Below are 24,526 nucleotides of genomic sequence, written 5' to 3' on the forward strand. Positions count from 1 at the left end.
GCAACTATATATTTATCATCATGCTGCAGAAAAAAAAAAAAATATATATATTTTTTTCTGCACTGCTAACAGTCATTCTCTTGTTTGTTTTGCTTATTTTCAGGTCATTTTTGTAATTTTTTTACTTATTTCTTTCTATTTTTGGGAGCCATGTGTTGTTAAGTAGCTCATGCCTTCTTCCCATGTTTTTGAACAGATTTGCTCGAGTTTCAAAGCCTTAAAATCAAAATCAAATAATCTCTCTCTCTCTGTGTATCACACACAGGATACATTGATGTCAGCAATAAACACAGCAGACTAAGACACACCCTCGGCTGCGAATCACACAAGTGCAGGTCAAAGAGTTCAGAGGTCAAAGTTTGGGTCACTGGAGGTCAAAGTGACGGCTAATCAGATGAGACCAAACAGCACGAGGTGAGGGTGTGTTTGCTTATCAGATCTGTCCAGCTGTGTGTGTGTGTGTGAAAATAAATGATTGATTTGGTAACAGATCCAAAAGCTTTTGACATTGATCTCCCCCCGGAGTGAATCGGGTGAGAGCAGGAAGGATGGAGGGGGAGGAGGGGCGTAACACCTCTGCACCGCCGGCAGTATTGAACAGTGATAAACGAATAGAACAATAAACCCCTCAGGTGAGAAATTCAAGGTCCAATATGTTCAACCGATCTGACAGTGAAGACAGACAGAAGAAAAGACGCCTCAGGAAATCAGATTTTAAAGAACATGTATCTCACATGTTTACATGATGTTAGAAAAAGTTGAATTTTTGTGTTAGTCTGACTAAAACTGGACTTTAAAATACATGTGAACATGTTCCTTTGACTGAAATTTGACTAAATAGAAATTTCTCGAAATCTGACTAACACACTCAGATAATTCGAGTCGAGCTATTCCGTCATGTAAACACCTCAGTCGGACTTTAACTGGACTCTGCTTTCTGCGCGTGCTCCCAGTTATTCTTTCCTCAGTCTACAGCTGCTGCTAGAGGCTGCAAACATCCTCTCACTTATAATTATAGTCTACTAATGTATGAAAAACTTGTCACGGTGTGAACAGTGGTTAAAGCAGCTCACAGAAAAAAAATGCGTCAGAGCTTTGTCGCCCCTGTTTTTGCCTGACAAGGCGTCAATGCACAAACCTGCTATTAATAAATATCCCATTGAGAGGCTCTCCGTGCAGTCTGCTCTTTATTGTAATGAAAAAGTTGCCCAGCAGCCGACAATAAACACGGTGCAGACGCCACTATGTATCACTGATGAACAAGGAAATACAGCGAGTGCTGCTGGACGGAGCCGCGAGTGAGAACAACCCCGTCCACATGTGAGAGGAACGTCTGCAGCAGAAACACTAAACTGATCTAGGCCACTTCCAGACGACAACAACTCTTCTAAAAATGGAAAAGTCTCTCCACATCCATATAATAACATTGTAAGAACAATCCTCATGTACCCGGATCTAAAAAACAAACAAACCGAAAACAGCGTAGTATGCATGCCAGGCCAGTAGTTGGCGGAGTAATTTATAAAATTACCCCAAAGAAGACCACCAAGTGCCTGCACATGAAGGTGTTATTCTTATTCTACTGAGCGGTGAGTATAAACACACAAGAAGACGATGGAGAACGCGTGTATGAGAACCAACAGCGCTATTAAACAGAGCGCACCGTGACGTCACCGTTCTCACAGGATTCGTGCATTGTTTACACCGTGATAGAAGCCGTGGGCGTGAAGAAAAAAAACACAACAAAAGTTTGATGTTTGATGCAAGAACCATTGCCGTGTGTGTGTGTGTGTGTGTGTGTGTGTGAATGTCAGATGATAATTGTCTTTAAATGTTTGTGTCATTATGCACCACAGGTCATCCTGGAGTCAACAGCATCGGTGTTATTGTCCTGCATAGATTATATTGATTCCATGCACAACACACACACACACACACACACACACACACACACTTGACAATGATCACAGAGCTATTAAGAGGTGAAAATCATTTTAAAATAACAACGTGACACTTCCCAGGCTTGTGTGTGTCCAAGAGAAAATAAATCACAGCATGTTGTCAACGTAGATAATAAGAGAGGTCAGTTTGTGTGTGTGTGTGTGTGTGTGTGTGTGTGTGTGTGTACATATTTCCACGCTACACTTCCTCGTCAAACTAACAGCTAATTTGCGGTGTCGGTGCCTCGTGGCAAGGTTGTATTAGATTGTGCATATTGTGCTCTTTAACACACTCAGGTAACCTGGGCTCTGTGAAACCGTATCACAGACGTGTGCTGGTGTTGGTGGAGCGCTGCACACTGAGGCTGCTCCGGTCCCTCGGGACACTGGTGAAGGTCATATTTAAGCAGCTGACATAACACTCCTCCTCCTCTTCCTCCTCTGGATATAACAGGAGCAGAGTGTCGCAAAGGAGAAGGTGCTGATAGCATGTTGGAGAAATTCACACCTTTGGCAGGAAGGTTGTTATTCTGCAATTATCAGATTACTGAGAATACAAATCAGTCTTTTTATAACACTAGAGGGCTGCAACTGTTTTTGAAATGATTAGTCTGTTGATTCATTTTTCAATTAAGTCAACTCTTGTTTTCAGTCCGTACCCTAAAAGATATTCAGTTTATTAATTTACTGTCACAAAAGACAAGTTAATGCAGTGAATCCTTGAAACTGAAAAGCTCAAGAATTGTTGTTGTTTTTGTCTGAAAAATGACTTGACTGATTGTCAGATATGTTGTTGATAAATGGCGAATTAATTAATTGAACCAAAGATAATCAGTTTTTTTAGAGGGGAAATATCAAGAAGAAAATAGAAATCTCTGTTCATAGTTATTAAAATTATATATCTAAAACTGTGTTGCAGCAAAAATGTATTATTAAATATTATTATATATGTGCATTTTTTTTTCTTTTTTTTCAAAAAAGGTTTCTCTTTTTTCACTCCTTTTTTGCGCTCATTTTCAGGTAATTTTCTAGTATTTTTTTATTTTTCGGCCATGTCTTGTTAAGTTGCTCAGTCCCCCCTCCCGTCCCCTTTTTGAGATTTTAAAGTGCAGATTATTAAGTATGCCTATGGTCAAAAAAAGAGGGATAGATGTACAGAAAAAAATATTTCTAATTCACTTAATTCTATATTTAAAATTACAAAAAAGATTCTTGATTATTTTGTAGCACTTTCTTTAAGCCATTTTCTTGTTTATTTTTTTCCAGTTTGATTTTTTTTAGTTTTTGTGCTTATTTTCTTTAACTTTTTACTAATTTCTTGCTAATTTATGGGCCATTTTCTTACCCTCTTCCCATGATTTTGAAAGAAATCAAGCCAATTTACTCTGGTTCCAAAAGAGTTAACTTCCATTGCGCTCTTCTATTTTAACTACAACAAAAAAAAAACATTAAAAAAGACACACAAAAAAAAGCTCTTTTCTATCAAAGTCCACCAGTGTGTAGAGACCCAGTGCACACTCCCCTCACCATTAAAACCAAACACAATTACTGGCTCATCTGTTTGGCAGGACCTCAGTAGCTCTGTGCCAGGCTGCAGGCACGCCAGCTTCACCGGGCATATGTGCCACCAACTGTCTGTCTGAGCTCCGAGGTCCGAGCATCCACACAGAGAATCAATAATACCAAAAAGAAAAGCTGATCTAGGCTACATGTTGATTCTTCATCTTCTTAACGGGGAAATGTTGGAGCCACAAGACGCCGGCTTCAAAGGATTAATGTATGCAGGACTCAGCACTTCCACCATCAGATAGGGTTCATTCTCCCTTGTATGTTCCAGCTTATCTTTAACCCAAAAATGAAATTACATATTCATGGTTTTAAGTGAAACTCTTCAAAAGCTGCATGTGCTTTTTTTTCCCCCCTCACTGCGGGGAGAATAATCAGAATAAAATAAGTAATCAAATATGCAGCTTTTACATGTTCAGGTCTCCTCCACAGACTGGGATCATCGCGTACACTGATTACAGAGAATTCACTGGGGAAGATGTCCTTTGTATTATTACATCTGCATGATTATTTTGATTTTACTTCTTTATATTAGGCTTTATTTACCCATCTAGTTGTTTAACGGCACCAGATGAAAAAACAGTGGGGAGAGAACCAGTTGTGTTGTTATTAAACGCTGGCTGACAGCTGGAAGGCACCAGGCGCATCCACATGCGACGCGCACGGGTGGCGTCACTTGAGAATGTGACAGCGTCAGGTAATAACTCTAACAATGTAATACAAGGAGTGCAAGTGCGCTTATCGGGCGTGTGGGTTCTACAAACATCTGACTTTTGTGCGGGACTCTGGAGATCACTTCCAATGGAGATGTGTCTGGGTTTTTTTTTCATCGAGACGGTCCACGTTGGTTGCCATGTGCTGTTGTGTAAACATAATGACATACTGCGTCATCCAAACACGTTGACATCACGGCAACGGCATCCTGGAGTGTAAACAGCTGACACAGAAAGATACGTTATAAGTAGACACAGAAGGTCACTGAAATAGCGACACCATATGATGAGCTGGGATGAGAACGTTTTGATTTGACAGAGGCGGTCACAGTAACTTTGACCTTTGAACTATGACCACTAAAATCGAATCAGCTCATCATCTATTCCAAGTGAATGTCTGTATGAAATTTGAACAAATTCCCTCAAGCTGTTTTTGAGAGATTGAGCTCACAAGAATAGGTCGGACATATGGACATACGGAAGAACGGACAATCCTGAAACATAATGCTCACAGCCTCGATTATCGTCTGCACATAGGCATTAAAATTATATAAGAAAATTTTTGTTGAATGAATTTCTTATTAAGTCAAAGATGCAAGTAAAAAAATACCAAGCCCAAACATAAAATCACCAGTTTTTAAAACAATCTGTAAAATCAGCAAATTAAGTCGCTGAAACTTTTCTTGACTTAATTCACAACTGATACAATTAAGCACTTTAAATTAGCTACTCTTATGATACTTCTTTATACATATAGCTTCTGATGCTCATGGGTATTGTAGCATTTAAAGCCTTCGCCAAACTGACTGACAAAACACAAACAAAGGTGAAATTATTAAATCTGGGGGCGATAACATGAACGGTTATCTTTGTTACATTATCAAGGAGGGTCTGTGTGTTTCTACATTACACTGAGGATGTCATTCACAGACAAAAAAGTTAAATGGTAACAAAGAACAGAGAAAAACATCAGACAAAAGACAACCAAGAACCATCTCCCCCGGGAAGCAACTAGCAGCCCGCAATCTACAATTTCAAATTTCATGTTTCAAGTGATTTCCTCTTCTAAGACCCTGTCAAAAAAAAAAAAACACACACACACACACACATTCACGCATGCACACACGCGCACACACACACAGTCATCTGAGCTCCTAAACCCTGAGAACAATTTAACAAAAGCAAAAAGATAATCCATAATTTGAACCATTGTTGCCATGGTGACGGGCCCCATACACACACACACACACACACACACACACACGTCTGTGTGACATGAACCACCGCAACAAGTCAGTTCAGTGCAGGGCAACATGAAGGGGCATCATCGCTGACATGAAAGGGTTTAGGCGAGCATGGTGGGAGGAAGAAGGAGAAAACATGGATGTAAAGATAGTATGGCTTGCAGCATTAAAAAAAAAAAAGATGAAAAAGACGATCAATTATAACTTGACCTAGAAAACCTAAAACCAACTCAATCATCATCCAAAGTTTCTCAGTTTTGCCCCTAACACAACACGATGGTGACTCATCCCTCCGTCTAGTAAAATAAAATTCTTAAGAAACCTCCTTAAAGGATAAGGTTGTGAATTTTTCTGATAGTTGACAAATCCCATAAAAAATAACATAAAAAACCAAAAACAATATACATCACTACAGGGTTTTATGCCTTTGTGCTCAAGTCAAGTTGCGCTTACAGTTTACATCAATGTCTGTGCAAACATGGATGCTTCACTCACAGAATATTCTTGAGTTATGGCCCAAAACATGTCACCATGACCTTGACCTTTGACCTTTAACCATCAGATTCTATTCAGTTCATCCTTGAGTCCAAGTGGATGTTTGCGCCAAATTTAAGGAAACTCCCTCAAGGCCATCTTCAGATATTGCATACACAAAAATGAGACAGATGCAAGGTCATGGTGAACTTCGAACACCAAATTCTAATCAGCTCACCAAATCAGCGCCTCCCTCAAGCCCAAGGGAACCATTTCTTACCGACACGCGCATAGCCATAGCATCATGTGACCTAGAAAAAACAAAATTAAATTTAAAAAAAAGTGTTTCCATTGTAGTTTTGTGAAAAACTGCTTTTTCAAATTGCCTGAAATACCACTTCATGCGAGCATAAAAACTTTTTTTTGTGATAAATGGGAGTGTTTTTTAAATTGACATGTTTCCATTAGCGATTTTTTATATTCGCAATTTCAATTTGCACAATTTGAGGGTTACTACTCCTACTGTAATCTTGACCTTTGATCACCAAAATGTCATCAGTTTATCCTTGAGTCTACTCAAACATTTGTGCCAAATTTGAAAAAAAAAACCCTCAGGGATTTCTTGAGATGTTGCATTCACAAGAATATAAAAGACAAGGTCACAGGGACCTTGGCTTTTGACCTATGACCACCAAAATATGCTCATCATTGAGTCAAAGTGGATGTTTGTGTCAAATTTGAAGTTTGGAGGTTAAAAAAATGTGTCAGATGGATGGCCTCAGCTATTACCGGTGCAGAGGCAAAAAAATTAAATAAAATAAAGGTTTTAACAAAATGTTAATTTTAAAGAAAAGTATGTGTCATATTTTGCTACTTAGGCCGAAGCCCCAGCATTACTAAATAACACACTGTATCTTGACCCAAAAGGTGGTACGCAGGGGTCTGCGGTTATATTTAGTCAACAAAATCACTTGATTATGGTTCGGAAAAGTTTGCGTTTTAATGAGCTCTTAATCAGTGTGAATGACCATCATCCTACGTGGAAACATTGTTTTCCAAAATTAGAATGAAATAACTGTCCAATAATCTAATCTTGGTATTTTTTAGCACCATCATAATGAGATGAAGAGTCCAGATGATGAGTAACATTTACTGATTGTTCTACTTTTTAATCATTTTAAGTGTACCTCATAAATAAGGAGTCCGGATATGAACCCTGCTTGTATTACACACACACTCCCCCATCGCATTCACAAAAAAGAGCTGTCTTTGAAGCTCAAACACAACCACGCCCGCCTCCACAGACATCACAGGAGTCCCAAATATGTGATTGTTCATTAACCTCAACCCCCTGTCTGTAAATAGAAACACACACCCCGTTATTAGTGAGTCAGTCTCCCTGCTGTTTGTCTCGCCTCTCTTCTTTCTGTTTTTCTTTGCAGCTCCATTACTCAGAGGTGGCTCCTTTCCAAATGTTAAAAAAGTAACCAGGAAATCCCAAGATCCATGACAAGGGCATGACAAATCCAAAAGCAAAGCATGAATTTGCAGAATATACAGTCATGTGGGTCGAATAGTATCAATGAAAAGAAAACTTAAGGGAAACTCTGGTTTATAACAAATTGGGCTCCATATTTCTATGTGTTCGCCTCCTCAGTTACGTTAATATTTTTGCAACAAATGAATAAAGAATAAGCTTGTTGAGTTCAGTGATTTAAACAATCAATTAATAAATTAATAATAATAGCCCGGGCTATTAATTGAAGTTTTACAGGATAAATTTAAATAATTTTCCACTTTGTATTTGAATATTTTTTCCTAAAAGCTGTCTGACTGCTTGTTTCTTGCCTTTTCAGATTTTACTTCAAAGATATCAAAAGCTTCCAGAGAACAATGTTATCATAAACCAATAGAAATGACGGCCAAAACAGCCAGAATAAGAGCCAGTTTGTAAAAAACTGATTTAAAATTCAACCCTGAGCTGCTCTGCTGCGGTCAGTTGCTGCTAATACCGGGCGGAGAGTATGAGCCGAGACCTAAATCCTTATCCTGTGACATTCATTTTCACTCATTCACACTCTGATAGCAGTCACACACCACGCCACGTTCAAGTCACTCTTTCATTATCTCCCACTGCTGTTATCTTTGCAATTCTCTTTGCACAGACAGCCGAGGCACCCGGCTGTGAGCGAGAGAGATGAACGCAGAGGGAGGAGGATAAAGAACGAAAAAAAAAGACTCCAGTAGCTCAGGATGGTTGCTGAGACAGCAGACTCTGGCCCGAGTCTGAGCAGATGTCTTACAACGGTGTATGAACCGACGCTGAAAGCAGACAAGAAGGAGCGGATCTCCAGATTAATACCAGACAATTAGGCCCACTCCACTTGTAGGCAAAATCCAAACTCATTACGCTCTGCAGGCGGGAGTCTGGGCGTCAGGTACGCAGCGAGCAGCAGGTTGTTTGCTGCTGATGTGCACTTTTCTGCAAACATGTTATCACAGATGGGAAAGAGATTCATGTGCTGCTTCTGCTGCTAATGGGAGTGATAAGGAAAGGAAGGAGAGGCCACTTAAAGAGCGCTAACGGTCATTTACACTCTCAGAAGGTGACAGAGCGGCTGTTAAAGCACTGCGTCCTCTCCGAAGGAGTGTGCATGTTTGTGCACTAGAGCCAGTGTTTGGTTTGTCCATTCTAGGCTACTGTAGAAAATGTTCAGACATTGTATTTTAAAATCTCAAAATAATAGGGGTAACTTAAAAAAAAATTAAATTAAAAAAACACATATCACTTGCATTCACTTCACCAAAGACTCATGTTTTATGTTGCAATAAATATTTCCAAAAAATAAAATTCCTAATGATCTTAACCCTTTAAAACCTGGACAAACTAGCTTGATTTCTTTCAAAAACATAGGAAAAAAGGTCATGAGCAACTTCACAAGAAAAAGTTACAAGAAAATTATTTGAAATTAGCACAATAAAAGAAATTCCCTGGAAAAAAAGTGCTAAAATACAAAAAAATATATAAATAATTATATTTTTTGTTTCTTTTTTTCTGTAGCCTACTTGTAAATATGTAATTAAAAATAAAGATTTGTTGACATTTTTCCTTAGTTATTTGATAATTTTGTGTTGATGGAGCGAGCAGCAGGTGGTTTACATGTTTTCACAGATGGGAAGGAGCTTCACCTGCTGCCTCTGCTGCTGATGGGAGCGATGAGGAGAGGAAGAAGCCACCTAAAGAGCGATAATGGTCATTTACACTTTCAGAAGGTGACTGTTAAAGCACGGCGTCGTATCTCTGAAGCAGTGTGTATCAGCGCGGGGAGGATTACAGGGACTGTGCATGTTTGTGAGCCTCATGTGACTGCGGGTCATGAGAGGGCCGCTGCAACAAAGGGAAAGTTGTGTTTGAGCTCCCTGATGTTCTGACCATGCAGCTTCCCGACACGTCAGTGCTGCTCTCTAGTGGCAGCTGCAAAAAAAAAAACAAAAAAAAAACAATGTTTCATCACATCCTTTAATTTTGACTCAGTTTAGCAGGTTGGGTTAAGCTCTTTTTGCATTTAAGGCTCCTGGAAATAAATATGCAATTTGGAGCAAATTCAAAGGTGCAATGCAACAAAAGTAAAGTCTGCACACTACAGGTACAGAGAGGAAACAGAGACTGAGTTCAGCCGGTCCAATTAATTAATTTCAACCGAGAATAAAAGGTGAGTCCAAATCCTGTTTTTGCTACTCTTCACTTTTAAGGTTTCAGTTTAATTTAATCATTAATATCTTTAAACATAACCTTTGTAGTGTCAAACTGTCAAAATCCACAGAGAAGAGAGTGGAGGAAACATTTTTAAGTGGTCATCAAGCTTTGACCCTTGTTGGCATCTTTCATTTTTTTTTACATCCTGTGCTGCTTTTAGACGCCTTTCACAAGCGTCTAAGCAATATTTGAGCAAAGTGGAGTGATTTCTTTACAAAACATGGGGGAAGGTGATGAGAAAATGATGATGAGAAATGTTCCACAAATTGTAATAAATTAGTAGATTTAGAAAAAAATTAAAATAAAATTTAAAAGCTAAGGAAAAATTTCTACAGAAAAAAATAACAAAACTAGGGAAAAACTATATATATGATCATAATGACATATTTAATGTTATGTTAAAAAAGCGGAAAGCATTTTTTCTAGGACATTTCATTTTTTTTTTCTATTTGTTTTTGGTATTTTTGTCTGTTTTGTTTTTATAAAATTATCATAATTCTTTTAATTCTTTTAAACACCTTTTCCAAGTCTTGTTTGCCTTTCTTTCTTTCTTTCTTTCTTTTTTATGCTTTTTTTCCAAGAAATTCTTGTACTTTTCACAAATCTCTGGCTTATTTTGGGGGTCATAACTTCTTTCCTTGCTCCTTGCCATGTTTTTGGAACAAATCAAGCCAATTTTCTCGGGTTTCAAAGGGTTAAAGTAGCACTGTGTGTTCAGTAATTGTTACAAGCCTCTGATTGGTGGGTTAAGAGCTGCTGACACTAAAAAGCAAATTCTCTATTTATCTATCACAAAATATCAGACGAGGAAAACGTGTTTGTCTCTTAATAATCCTGCAGTTTACGTGTATTTATTTATACGACTACTGCTACTCTGAAAAGTCTAATAACAGATTCTATGATATATTATTTGCTAGATTATATAAATATTTAAACACAGAAAACAGCCTTCACATGTTTAAGTTTCGCTGCTGAGGGGACCAAACGTAAAACCTTTAATTCCAGCTAATTGCTGTGTAACGCAGACAGTCTTTTAGTTAGCGCGCTGCAGATCAGCTGCAATTTGTCTGCAGACGAACACACAATTATACGTCTATCAACTATATACATGTGGTTTTCAATGGCACACGAATAATGGATGGATATTTACTTGCATTTAAATTGAGCATTTCCTTAAAGGAAGCCAACAACTGTTTATAAAATCAGCTCTGTTACTGTCTAAAAATAACTGTCTCCAAACTTTGTCTCCATTTTCATCATAGTTGGTACCAAATTAGATTCTGTCCTGGACACTTTTTGGTAAATTGTTGAAAAATTACCCTGAAATTACTGTGAAAGACCCTGAAATTAGGTTACTAAATGCAACAACAATTAGTTGAAATAATGTGTATGTAAAAATAATGAATTAAAATCTTAAAATAATAACTTAGTGTCTTAAAAAATGATGAAGTATCTCAAAATAATGACTTGACATCTAAAAATAAAGAATCGGTATCTCATAATAATGACTTAATATCTCATAATAATGACTTAATATCTCAAACTACTGACTTTAAATCTCAAAATAAAGAATTGGTATCTCAAAATAATGACTTAATATCTCATAATATTGATTTAGTACCTGAAAGTAATGATTTTACATCTTAAAAAAAGACTTAGTACTTGGTATTTCATAATAATGACTTAGTACCCCCAAATAATTTGTTATTTACTCAAAGATGTATCTATCTCAAAATAATCAATTCTCTTTTTTGTCATCACTTTGGCAGAAATCAGCGTCCAAACCAATAAAACTTGTTACTTTCAATGACTCAGAAAGTAAATTGATAATTGAAATAGCAACAGATTGATTAACTGTAGATTGACTTATGAGTGAAATTAAAAATGGTTTCTTTGCAACATTTGTAGGCGCTTTAAAGAGCTCTGAGACTTGAGGTTTACACTCAGACTGTGATTTTATCGTCTCTGGACTAAAAATGTGAAAAAGGTGAAAGCGACAGAGAACAGAGTGCAGAAAGTAACGAGAGTGGAGCACTTTGAGGTGAAATATCTGCCTGCTGGAGACTCTTTCTCTCTCCTCACATGCTCTGCAGTAAGTCCTGGATTACCCTCCTGACCCAGACCGAGTTCTCCATGACATTATCACAGACGCAGCACGAACGCAGCGGAGAACGCCACCATCACATCAACACGGGGTCAAGTCATGAGACCTGCGAGGAACCCAAACACAAGAGACGGACTCTTCTCTCAGATCAGATTATAACGTGCAGCTACACTCTGTCATGTGGGGAACCTCCGTCCCCAACGGGACATTTTAAGGTCCCCGAGTCCTGCTTAAAGAAACAGCGCTCTGTGCTTCCTCTGCACGTATGTCGGTAATATTTTTGCAGCGTGCGGTTTCAGAGTAGTTTCTTAATGACAGGGGAAGCCTGAGCCGACTCTGCGGCCTTCTGCGTAAACAGGCGTAGCTGGCTGCCATCTGGTTGGCCTCCACTTCAGAGCGGAGAGACCGTCCGCTGATGATCTGCACTGATTCCAGCTACACTTAACTCCCAGAGCAGAATATTTAGGAACACTTTAGGACGGTAACCTCGCTTACACCCACATGATTAAAAGGGTCGGTCCATTAAATTACAAAGAAACATATTTTCTCACTTACTTCTAAAGATGTTTGGCCAGACAGATTTTGTTTAGTTTGCGCTGGTTTTGATACGTCTGCCTCTACTGCAATGTAACTGAAAATTTGGTTTTGGTTTTGACAATAGGAATAGTTTACCCATTACTCTGGATAATCTACAGAACATATTTTCTTATAGGGACTATTTTTTCTGCAGTAAGTTGCAATATAAACTGGATTATCTTATCTATATATAAATTACCACCTGCAGCTAACTCCTTTATCAGTTATTTATCAACTGGTGATTATTCTCTTTATCAATCTCTTGAGTCTTTGTCTTTAACCCTCTGAAACCTGGATCGACATCACTTTTCTTGTGCTGCATTCAGACGCGTTTCACAAGTGTTTAAATCTTTAAAACCTGAGAAAATTGGTTCGAAAACATGAGGAAAATGCAAAGACCAACTTTGTATAAAATGTTCAGCAAAATAAAAAAAAAAAAAAGAGTAAAAGGTGACAAGAAAATGTTCTTAGCTAGAAAATGAGCAATAAAGAGGAAAAATCAGTGTAAATTATTTATAATTATCATAATTATGTATTTAAAAAATGGTTACAGAAATATTTTTTGTTTTATTTTAGATTTTTTTTCAGGTAATGTCCATATTTTTCTTCTTTTACTTTTCTTTTTTGTCTTTTGTTAATTAAAGACAATTTTATTGTAACTTTTTGCTGATTTTGGGTTTATGTCTGTTAAGTTGCTCAGTGTCTTTTTTGCATGTTGTTATCATCTGTGTGGTTTTTATTATTTTTTTACCTCTTTCTTGAGGCAGTTTCCATGTCTTTTTTGGCATTTTTTTCTGTCTATCTCTATTTTTTCTTTTCTCTCTCTGTATCTGTCTTTTTGGGCTTATTTTCAATTAATTTTTCTGTAACTTATTGTTACTAATTTCTAACAAATTTTTGAGCCATCTCTTGTTAGGTTGCTTGTCACCCTCCTCCCATAGTTTTCAAAGAAACCAAGCTGATTTTCTCTGGTTTCAAAGGGTTAATCCAAAACTCTTCCTGACCATAACCAAGTGGTATCAACCTAACCACACATTAACCACAGCATTGTTGACATGTTAAGTTTTAACGTATCTGCGACATCATCATGTACAAATTTCTAGAAATGTCTTCAAAGTTCTTGCTTAGGTTGTATTGTGAAGAACACTCCAAGCTTACACTGAAGTTTTGCAGCCGTACATCAGCCGCAGCGTCTCTTTCCTCTTTTCTGGGCCAAAAAGACGTCTTTATTTGTGAGATCAAAAAGTACAGCCGCCTGCGTGGAGAGGCAAAAGTTTCCCAGACCGCTATGAGCTTAAGGATCTGAATAAATGCACCTGTACGCTGAGAAAAAAAGCCTCTTTGAAAGCACCTAACAACTTCACAAAAAACACATGCAGAGAGCGAGCGCGCGGATGACAGCAAAAACATTCCTACACAAAACAGTCGGGTCTGCGGGAGAAAACAGACGAGTCAAAAGAAAAGGCTTTCGCTCCTGCAGCAGTTTTACTTGTGTGATGTGACTTCATTTGAATCACAAAGAAACAAAAAGGCTTTCGCGCTGAATGCACCAACAGAAAGAGATAAAGCTGCACAAAAACGACAAGAAAACAACATTAAAATGCAAAGGAGTTTTTGTTATTCTGTACGCCGCCGTTATCCAGATAAGCACACAAACATTTGCGACTTTTTGACCAGTTACACCCCTCTGTTCCCATGACCGAGCTGCCTTTCCCTCTGTGTGCGAGCGTGTGTGATACAGTGTGTGTTTGAGCCTGTTGTGCCAACAGAGAAGTCGACAGGGGCAGCGATGGGACAAACTGTGGGAGGCAAACAGAGGAGAATAAAAGCAAAGAGACGGGAGCGAAGCCGAGTGAGTGAAGAGCAGAAAGAGAGAACTCAAGCAGAAGTAAACGCCGCTCTCAGAGAGACTCTCTCTTATTGGTACTTCATTAGTCTTGACCTTGCATTTGACCCACGGCGAATGCAGGAGCAAGCCCACTGCTATGACACCGCCACCCCACACACACACACACACACACACACACACACACACACACACACACACAGGAATGCTGCTTCTGTTATTGTCTTTAAGTGCCAAACTCAGGCCAAGGCCTCGCCAGGGTTTGAAAAACAAAATAACAGCCGTGCAAAGCTCTCTGGCTCACTCACACTCACTCACTCACACTCACACACACACACACACACACACACACACAAAAACACCACTTCCGTCCATTCTCTCGCACAGAGAAAGGAAGTGGAGTCCGAGCTGGCCGGGCCCCAGGCGTGCAGGCGGGCGTAGCGGTGGCAGCCTCCTACCTCCCCCCCCCCCCCCCCTCCTCCTCCTCCTCCTCCTCCTCACTCTGAATGGCTTTAAAGACTCTCACCATCCGTCACTTCCTCACTGTGTTGGTAAAAAGTAAAAGAGCCACTTCAACAAGTGTAGAGAAGCACTTGATGCAGCATCTTGCGTGCTTTAAATGTGAAAAATAGCAGATTTTAAATGATTCTCTCGATATACATTGATGGAAAATAGAGCTATAAAAGCAGATCATGTAATGTCACAATATCACCGTGTTTTTATATATGAATACATCTAATTGAATACAGGCATACCGTACATCATGTTAGCTTTTGGCTGATAATCAAGGATCCTCCTTACTGAAGGTGAAGGAAATATTCAGATCGAATTTTACCTCTTATGTGAAGCATTTTACACTCTAATGCAGGTGAAGCTACGGCAGCTTTTTGGACTCCCTGGCCTTTGCTGCAATAGAAGGGCTGAAAGGAGATTTAAAGCTCGGGTAGATAGTTTAATTTTGGCATCACTGCGCAAAAATGTCACAATAAACTTTGAGCATGATGTATGCTGCATTCATTTACTGTCAAAAGGTTGGCGTTCCCGAGTTCGGAAGTCGTTCTTCCGACTTTTTTGTGTTCATGATCTTTGAGGTCATAAAGTAGATCGGTTACATTTTAACGCGAAAAAAATGAATAAATAAAAATCGCTCCCTGAGGTTTTACAAAGTCAAAGTTCCTCCCACGCTGCCACTTTCTTTGCACTTTTTCATAGATTCATTTTATAGACGATCACGCTGATAGAGATAATTGGCAAAATGCCAAATATTGGCCCCAATAATCAGCCAGGTCTATAATCTGTCGACCCCTAACAGATACAGATAATAGCGTACTCCCTAATTTTCACTTTGTTTATGACCCACAACACCACAGTTGGTCTTTGACTGACCAAACATGCTCTTATGTGCACAAACACCTGCATTCATGATGCTCAGCCAGACATTATCCAAACTCTCTTTTTCTCATCCCAGGAACAGCCGCGAGGACGACCTGGTTTTTTGCCACAGCCTCCTCAAAATGAATCAGTGCGGCTTTAAATCAACAAGCACAGGGTGACAAACTTCAACATATATCTGTCTATTGTCCAACACTACATCTGAACTTTATTATTTGCGTTCCTCTAATGATGCACGGCGACAAAAAGCACCAACGCATCACACAGTCTATCATCATCGCTGTCACCACACTGGATCTCCCAACAACTCCGTATTTACAGTCACATATCTCATTATGCAGTTATATATGTGCGTTTTGTCTTTTTCAAACATGTCAAACAAACAAAGAAAAAGACCATTCAGCATAAACTCAACATTATGCTATAAAAGCACAACATGTGGACTGCGGCGTCTCAAATAGCAGGTTTGTGTCCAGCTGCTGAACACCGGTAACAGTCTAAACTACAGAAAACAAGCTGTCTGACAACATCTGGGAGGGTAAGATGGGAAATAAAGACCTGTTTTGTTATTCTGAGCAGCCAATTTACGTCCGTCACAGACTCACACATCCGACCGCAGGAAGAAAGCAGAGATTATATCCAGCAACAGGTGATCGAAGACGCTGACTCCAAAGAGGAAGAACGTATTGATTTAAGAGTTTATACTTCCGCTGCTTCGTATATATCATATAAATGCCATTACTGGGATGATTTTTGAGAGGCAGGCTCATACACTCATCTATCAAACATCCATCTAAGCCTCCACTTAATGGACACATCCACTCTCCATCCATCAGCCGCAGTATCTCCATCATTTCGAGAGCGTGATTGAGTGATGAGGGAGGTCGAAGCTCTTACCTTGGGCCATTTGGGGTTGATGAGACGTGCCTTGATTGCGTCGTCCAGAGCCGTGCTGTACTGGCCGAGGCGGAGATAGGCTGCCGAGCGGTTGCTGTACAGGATGCAGTTTTGTGGGTCGGCGGTGAGGGCCTCGCTGTAGAGACGCACGGCCAGAGCGTACTCCCCCTGCTGGCAGGCCTGGTTACTGCGGCGCACGCGCTCCAAGAACTCTGCTTTACTTAAACCAGAAGAGCTGGACGGTCGGTCCGACCTTCTCGTCGGCGGGGCCGGAGGGATCACAGGAGAGGACGAGGAGGAGGAGGAAGAGGGAGGGTTGGTGGTTCTGCTAGTGGAGCGAGAACCGAACAAAGAGAACTGAGGAGCAGAAAAAGGAGAGGAGATAAATGATTACATCTTGACAAATAAAGGCCCGTCTCAATTAGAGGCTCACTGGTTAGCATGCAGTTCATTTTTATGAAAAGTTCTTTGGATGTATAAAACGGGCTACCTGCAGGAGATACTGTTAGCTGCTTAAAATAAAAAAACTGACCACATTAGAAAAGGCTTTTTGTGCCAAGTGTTGTACAACTTTAGAAAGACAGAAATGAAATGTGCTTTTGGCTGCAGTTACATAAGTTAAAAAAAAAAACAGTGCGACACCGAAACTGCAGCAGCCTCATTTGCATGACATGATACTGTAGTTTCTGGCAAATGGGACACCAAACTGCTGCGTGCACTTTTTCTTTTCTGCTTGGTGGTGACGGCTCAAATTCCTCAGAGAGACAGAGAGAGAGAGAGAGAAGAAAATTCAGACGCAGACAGTCAGATGAGGCTTCTGTTCTTCTCATTCAAACTTTGTGTGAAATGTGCGCACTGAGGTTTGCTCTCTGCAGCTTTAACATGGAGACGCTGCCTCCCTCCCTGATCTGGTGTTTCCAAATTTGTCCTTTCACCAGCGCTTACACCAAGGCCTTCATTATCTCTCTCTGCTCCCCTCTCTCCTCCTCTCACACACACTTGAAAATATGCAGACTGGAGGGATTCCTAAAACTTGCATGCATCACCCCGACGGCTTTCAGAGGAGGCGAGGGGAGGCATGAAGCTGCACTCGATATGTTTCACCTAAAAAAAACGAAAGAAAACTTTGGGATGTTCGCACACGTGTGACAAGAGAGCTGACGCAGAGGACGACACGCTGTCAAGCGTCCACTCTGTGCAGGTTTAGACCTCTTTAAACTGACCCTGGACAGCTCCAGCTCGCACAAACATCCAAGAGAGTTTGTTTACCTTCATGCATCACTTCTGCAAAACATCACAGAGCAGAGGTGCAAACTCCTCTGTCTTTTTATTCACCGCTTTTATTTTTGACTTATTTTTATTATTTTTTCTCTTTTTTAGTATTATTATTTTCACTGTTATGTATATGCAATATTACATATATATAACCCTCTTTTCATTATTCATATCTTATATTTTCTGCTTTTCATCACACTATTTTGGCAGGAGATTCAGTGATGTCTGTATAAAAAAAGCCGCTTTTTGGGGCACTATCCTGTTTGGAAATGTAAAACAAGTATTCATGTTTTTCACTTTTCATGCATTCATGCATGCATAACGGCTGGAAATGCAGCAATGTCTCTGTCAATAACACGCACTTTCCCAGCAGGAAATACAGTGATATCTCAGTGCAAAACAACCAGTTCTCATTGCACTATGCAGGCAGTGAACGCAGCAACATCTCTGTGCAAAACAACCTCTTTACATGCCAGTTTCCCAGCAGAAAATGCAACAATGCCTCAAAAAAAAACAGGCATTGCAACAAAAAACATTATATCATGTGATCTATAAAAGCCAAAAAAGTGTTTCCATTGCAGTTTTGCAAAATATGTCTTTTTCCAATTGCCCGATATACCGTCTCATGCGTGCTTTGAAACTGTTTTTTCAAAATTGACCCATTTTCATTTGCTATATTTTATATTTGCAATTTCAACTGAGGGTTAAAGGAAACCCGACTAGAGTTCTGTCGCGTGCAACTTTAAGGATTTCATCCATAAATTTGAATGCAGGGGAAATCGCTTTCGACGTGCGGCGAAGCTATTAGTTATTTATTTACAGCTTTTCTGGAGCAAACAACAAATTTGGTGTCTCAGTTTTTCCCGTTAAACTAAAGATGATTTTCTTGAGATCTGGTTTGCTCTGAGACCAGAAAAACTTCTATACTCACAGTTTTTAGTCCGTGGCATGTTTAATTAAGTGTACCACTGGCAGATGGCGATGTTATTACTCTAGAAACAATCAAGCTGCAGACTGTGAGAAGCAAGATTTAAGCCTTCACTGTACTCGGTGCTCTGAGCTTTGGGTGACAGATGAAATCCTGACACTTACATTAAGAGTCCAGGGATTTAAGGTCAAAAATCAAACCTTTCAAGTATCTTAAATCACTGAAATATTTGGATGTTTCCAAATTTCATTTAGTTAGCCATATATAAATACAATTTCTAATAGTATTTTCTGCAAATTTAATTTAAATTTATTTAATTTCATTTATAAAAACAAAGACTTTTACCTTGTTAAAAAAAGATTATATAAAAAATGTAAACGCCGTTTCAAAGCTTTCTCTACCCTGCCAGGAATAACACTGTGGTTTGAAGAACTACAGCTAAAAATCCCAAATGCGCAGAGAAAAAGATGACCTCGGTGTCCTCGGTGGCTCCGGCCCTGAGGACAACTGTGACACAGAAATGTTCAACTCACTGAGCACATTTACACAATTCACCGTCCTCTGACGGTTTCTCAGCCGTTCTCTCCGGCGCGTAATCACGTTACATGGATGTGTCCTGTTGTTATAAAATATGACACATGACATAACGCAGAGCTTGTTTTAACGTGTTACCAGGGCGTTGTTTGCTGAAATAAACAAAGACGTCCACACATCGTGTGTGTGTGGAACCGAGAGGTAAATCTGTAAGCCTCTTAGTGCTGAACTGGAGTACAGTAAATGGAGCGGGAGCAGAAAACGAGCTCACTGCAGACTTTTGCAATCACAGTTTACATTAGTAAGGGGGGTGTATACACTGTTGTGTTAAGGCGTTCTTTAAACAGAAGTGTGACCACGCTGCAGCTTCTCCGCGGTGTCGTTTAGGAGCACCTGAGCACAAACTGTTGGGATGGGCTGTTTGCGTGAGGCAGATTTAAAGAGAAAGTTGGAAAAACAGAGTTTTATCTGTTGTATGTTTGACTGTCAGTGGTCTAAACTTGGACGACCTATTTCAACTTAAAGTCCTTAAAGAGATTTGTTTCAAAACACATTATAAATGTTGGAAAGTGATTGTTGAAACATGTTACAAAGACCCTGTTTTTTCACCATTTTCCTGTTTTAAGATTTTTTGGGCGGGCCTAAAACTATAGATATACCCAGCATAACCCCGCCCCCAACAATGCAGCAGTATAAAAACGAGAAGCGTCATTAGCATAGTCCCACAATTGGGCGTGGCCTCTGCTCCTCCAGCGGACACGCCCCCAGCGTTTCAGATCAGGGAATAGTCATTTTACATACTTGCCGATTTCTTGGTCTTTCAGATTTGGTCAGGTGTTTAATAACACATCTTCCTGTGATGTGACAAACTCAGAACACATTTTAATTATCACTTTACACGGACTTTAATGCTGATTTGATTTCTATTTTTGGCCACTTGGCGGCAGCAGAAACAAACTGTGCCCACATCACTCGTTACGTTTACATGCACAGTTTAGTCGAGCTGCGATTGTAGCTCGATTAGGCCAAAAACACAGAGGGACACTCAATTCATAGACGGAGGTGTGTCCAATTACGGCTGGAGGAGACATGCCCTCTTTCAGCTAGTTGCTATAAACCTATATTATTTATACAGTCTTTGATATAGATTGTTAAAAACAGGAATGGCCAAACATGACTGCAGGATAAATGAGGGAAAATTCAAGGACAGAAGCGGACTAAGGGATAACATAACATAACATTCGGGCAGCTAAAACTGTTCAGACATTAAAAAAAATTCATCTGAGACCTAAAAATGTCCAAACAATGACTTTAATCGTAAACTATATTAAGTATTTTTAACTCCTGTGTGTGCAGCCTGCTCCATGAGGACGTGATATGCTGCGTCACCTGTCTGCACTGTTAGATTCCTGCAGCAGCTAATTAAAAGTGCTGCCACTATGTGTGTGTGTGTGTAACTGCCCCACACACACACACATACACACACACACACAGGCAGCTGACAGGCTGACAGCAGCACTAAGTCACTCAGCAGGACATTTCCACTGACTGTTTGTTAGTAAAAGTGCAGCGCTGACGTCTGCACTGATGGAAGAAGCTCTCAGATGTTTCACTTAAAGCTCCAGTGTGAAGAATTTAGGCGGATAAACTGGTGTAAATTGAGTATATTACAATAAGTCTGTTTTCTTTGGTGTAAAATCACCTAAACATAACAATCATTGCGTTTCCGTTGCCTTGGAATGAGCTGCTTATATCCACAGAATGGACAAACCAAACACTGGCTCCCTTTGAGACGAGCAATGCTGGAGAAACAATTATTTTCTGATGTTACACTGCTTTATTCAGTGTTTTTTAGTGGTTTGAATCACCATCCATTTGTTTTGGAGAGGAAGAGACCTCTGTGGATAATTCAGCTCCCAGTAAAAACAATGAACACTAAAGAAATTCTCACCAGGAGAAGTTTCAGCTTCACACTGGACCTTTAAAACAAATTACAGTGGAGTGAAAAGAATCATGTTCGGCTCTTACATCTTAAGTCAGGTGGGATTTATGACCTTTTAAGACTTATTTGATGCAACTTGGAAAAAAAATTAGGATTAATTGTAAAGTGGCCAATGTTAAAGGGAAAAAAACATGCACTGAGATCAGTTACTTAATCCTCTGAAACCTGGATTGACCTCAGATTTCTTGTGCTGCGTTCAGAGACATTTCACAGCATTTAAACTTTTGAAACATGAGAAAGTTTTTTTTTTTTTTTTTCCCAAAAACATCAGAAAAAAAAGGCAATAAGCAACTTGGCATGAAATGTCCAGCAAATTGCAAATAAAAAAAATATATAATATATAAAAGGTAACAAAAAAGACCTTGAAATTACTTAAATTACATATAAAGAATCAAGACAAAATTATCAAATAACTCGGGAAAAATATCAAGAAATCTGTATTTATATTTATATATTTACAAATACGTTAGAGAAAAAAAATATATAATTATTTGAATTATAGCACTTTTTTCACGGCATTTCCTTTTTTGCTCTTTGACTTTTTTGTGCTAATTTCAAATAATTTTTTGTAACTTTTTATTAATTTCTTGCACATTTCTTGTGAAGTTGCTCGTTACCTTTTTTCCATGTTTTTGAAAGAAATCAAGCCAATTTGTTCTGGTTTCAAAGGGTGAAGATCATTAAGAATTTTATTTTATTTTGAAAATATTTACTGTAACATGAAAATGATGCTTTGGTGATGATATAAAAAAGTGGCATTTGTTTGAATTTTGTTTTTGTTTTTTTCAACGTAACATAGTATTTTGAGATTTTAAATGTAATGTCAGAAAAAAAGATGAATAAACATCCCACCTTCAATACCTGAGCACCTTTAATACTTTTGAAAGACTGAATTGTGACATTTTATTGCCAATTATGGGCTTACATTTAGATACATGGATTCAATGCCTTTTAACACTTTTTAAGGATCCGCAGGAACTCTGCATGAAGTGCAGTACTCGAGTAAATGTACTTATTTGGTACTAAACGTATAGAAAAACTCTTAAGGGTGTCTGAACAGGAGTTTGCAGACTCTCTCTCTCACACACACACACACACACACACACACACACACACACACACACAATGAAAATAGGACAAAAAAACCCCACAGGAACATGACATGAATGTCCTGTACTAGTCCTTCCGAGTTTACACACAATCTCGTGCACACACACACTCACACACACACACACACACACACACACACACTCACACACACATACATACACACACACACTTCCCCTGTCTCCTGTCTCCTGTCTCCTGTCTCACCGGCCTCTGTTTGAGCCCGGGTCAGAGGGAGTACATTCCTGTACAACAACACGGAGACACAGACAGAGACCGGGGGCCGAATACCTGAAGGAGAGGAAACTGTGTCCCTGAACGCACCGCTTTCATCTCTTAATATATAATCACATTGTGGGAGAGGCACTGAAGGCAACACGCTCAGCTGAAATTGTACCTAAATGCAGCTGAATCAATGCTAAATTTTAGATTAGCGGATAAACTCATGTACATGTATTTTACATGAAGTTAGCCAGCTTAATGCTGCGTTCAAGTGACGTCAGAAGGTCTGAGTTTCCGAGTTGTCCGTCCATCGACTTTTGTTTGTTTGTTGCTGACAGCTGTGTCTAGTTCATTCATATTTTTATTCATTATTTTATTTCTTGTTAAATTATATTTTTAGATATTTTTGTATTTAATCTAGGTCACGCTACATGGACAGCAGTTAACATTAATACTATATCACACTTTACATGTGATCAAAGATATATTGAATAAGTGAATTAATAAAATAGTTTCTTAGCACCAGCCAAACATTGACTTTGGCGGCCGTGTTTATGCATTTATGGTGTTATATAAGGGACTGTTAGTTATTTATGAAGGTGGAGGGGGTGTCAGGAAAAGGGAGAGGTATGTCAAATATTTTTTAAGCACTTAGGATGGATTTGTGTTTTTTATTTTGGCTTATGGGAGAGGTATACATCTTTAAAGGGCTGTATTTTGTGCTTAATTTACCACTGATTTTTTTAAAATCCTTTTAAAATTTTTGATTTTTCCACATGTTTTTTTGCAGTTTTCAAAGAAAACATTTTGGCTTTTTTTTCTTGGTGATTTTTTCCTTTCTTTTTTTTGGCTTAGTGGAGCTGCATACTTATTGAAATAGCTGTATTTTTAAATTTTTCTTTAACAGAAAGTTTCTAAAGGAAAATGCCCACCGATCTGGAAGGCATGTTGTTTTTTGTTTGTTTTTTACTTTCATACTTTTACGTTACTTCAGGATGCTGATTAGTGAAACAATTTCACTACAAACAACAAACCTCCATGACTCGTCCAAGCCTGGAAAACATAGTTGTGAAATTCCATGACTTTTCCAGGATTTCCATGACCACGGCCATTCCATTGGCCAAAAATAAACCATTTGCACTAACAAAACAGCATACATAACAAGAGTGGAAAAACTTTTTTTCAACTCGTGGATTTCATCTTTTCACCTTCAAACACCAAAATACGTTTTTGCAAATCTAATAAATAATGTATGATGGAGGGAGGGTCGTGCATTTTGTGCCAGTCATTGAGGGAGGGTCAAGAGATCAAAAAAAGTAGTTTCAGGGACGTTCAAAACCAAAAATGAAGTCATACCCCAGCTATCCCCTTCCTCTGATAAATAATGAACAGTCCCCAAGTACCTAAAATATCTGCTTCCACAACGTTTGTGCTATTTATAGAGATTTTGGATTAATATAGTAACCTAGAAACTGGCTGGTTTACTTTTTGGTGGGTTTAATGTGTGTGAACTGCTGCCAGAAGTTTCAAAATAAATCCAACAGGATGCCAGTTCATGATGGGATGTGAGCTGCCTGTTAAACTTTCAGCCTCGTGCAGGATTTGCTCTGCCACCCGCAACAGCCACAATTAGTGAAAGCACTAAATAAAACATATGCACTCAGCTATTTCCCGTTTCTCTCTTTACCTTTTCTCTCCTCGTTTTCTGCTTTTCCATCCTGCTCTCGGCTAAATCCGGCAGCGACAAACTTTCATCCCAGTGAGGCAGGACAGGAAAACACACAGCCCAAAACAACACGAGCCCCACGGTTACTCGACTTTATCCACAGTCTGCACCGCTTTTAGTTGCACTTTTTGCGGGGAGAGCTGTGTGCTATGTCGCGGTCCTCCAAAGTTTTTCCAGGAGAAAGTTAATCCAGAGTGAGTGCGCCATGTTCCCACAGCCGAGC

General features: G+C 39.2%; 1 protein-coding gene across 1 annotated transcript in view; it reads right to left on the reverse strand.

Annotated features, from left to right (window-relative positions):
* LOC121959889 (tetratricopeptide repeat protein 28-like) overlaps positions 1 to 24,526 on the reverse strand; it is a 121,945-nt gene extending 97,419 nt beyond the window's left edge. Inside the window, exons 1-2 of the mRNA XM_042509420.1 lie at positions 24,265 to 24,526; positions 16,510 to 16,866 (exon numbers count right to left, since the gene is read on the reverse strand). Coding sequence (XP_042365354.1) covers positions 16,510 to 16,866; positions 24,265 to 24,294 — 387 coding nt within the window. The 5' untranslated portion in view covers positions 24,295 to 24,526. The remainder of the gene's footprint in view (positions 1 to 16,509; positions 16,867 to 24,264) is intronic.

This window comes from Plectropomus leopardus, chromosome 20, assembly GCF_008729295.1.
Source record: "Plectropomus leopardus isolate mb chromosome 20, YSFRI_Pleo_2.0, whole genome shotgun sequence".
NCBI lineage: Eukaryota > Metazoa > Chordata > Actinopteri > Perciformes > Serranidae > Plectropomus > Plectropomus leopardus.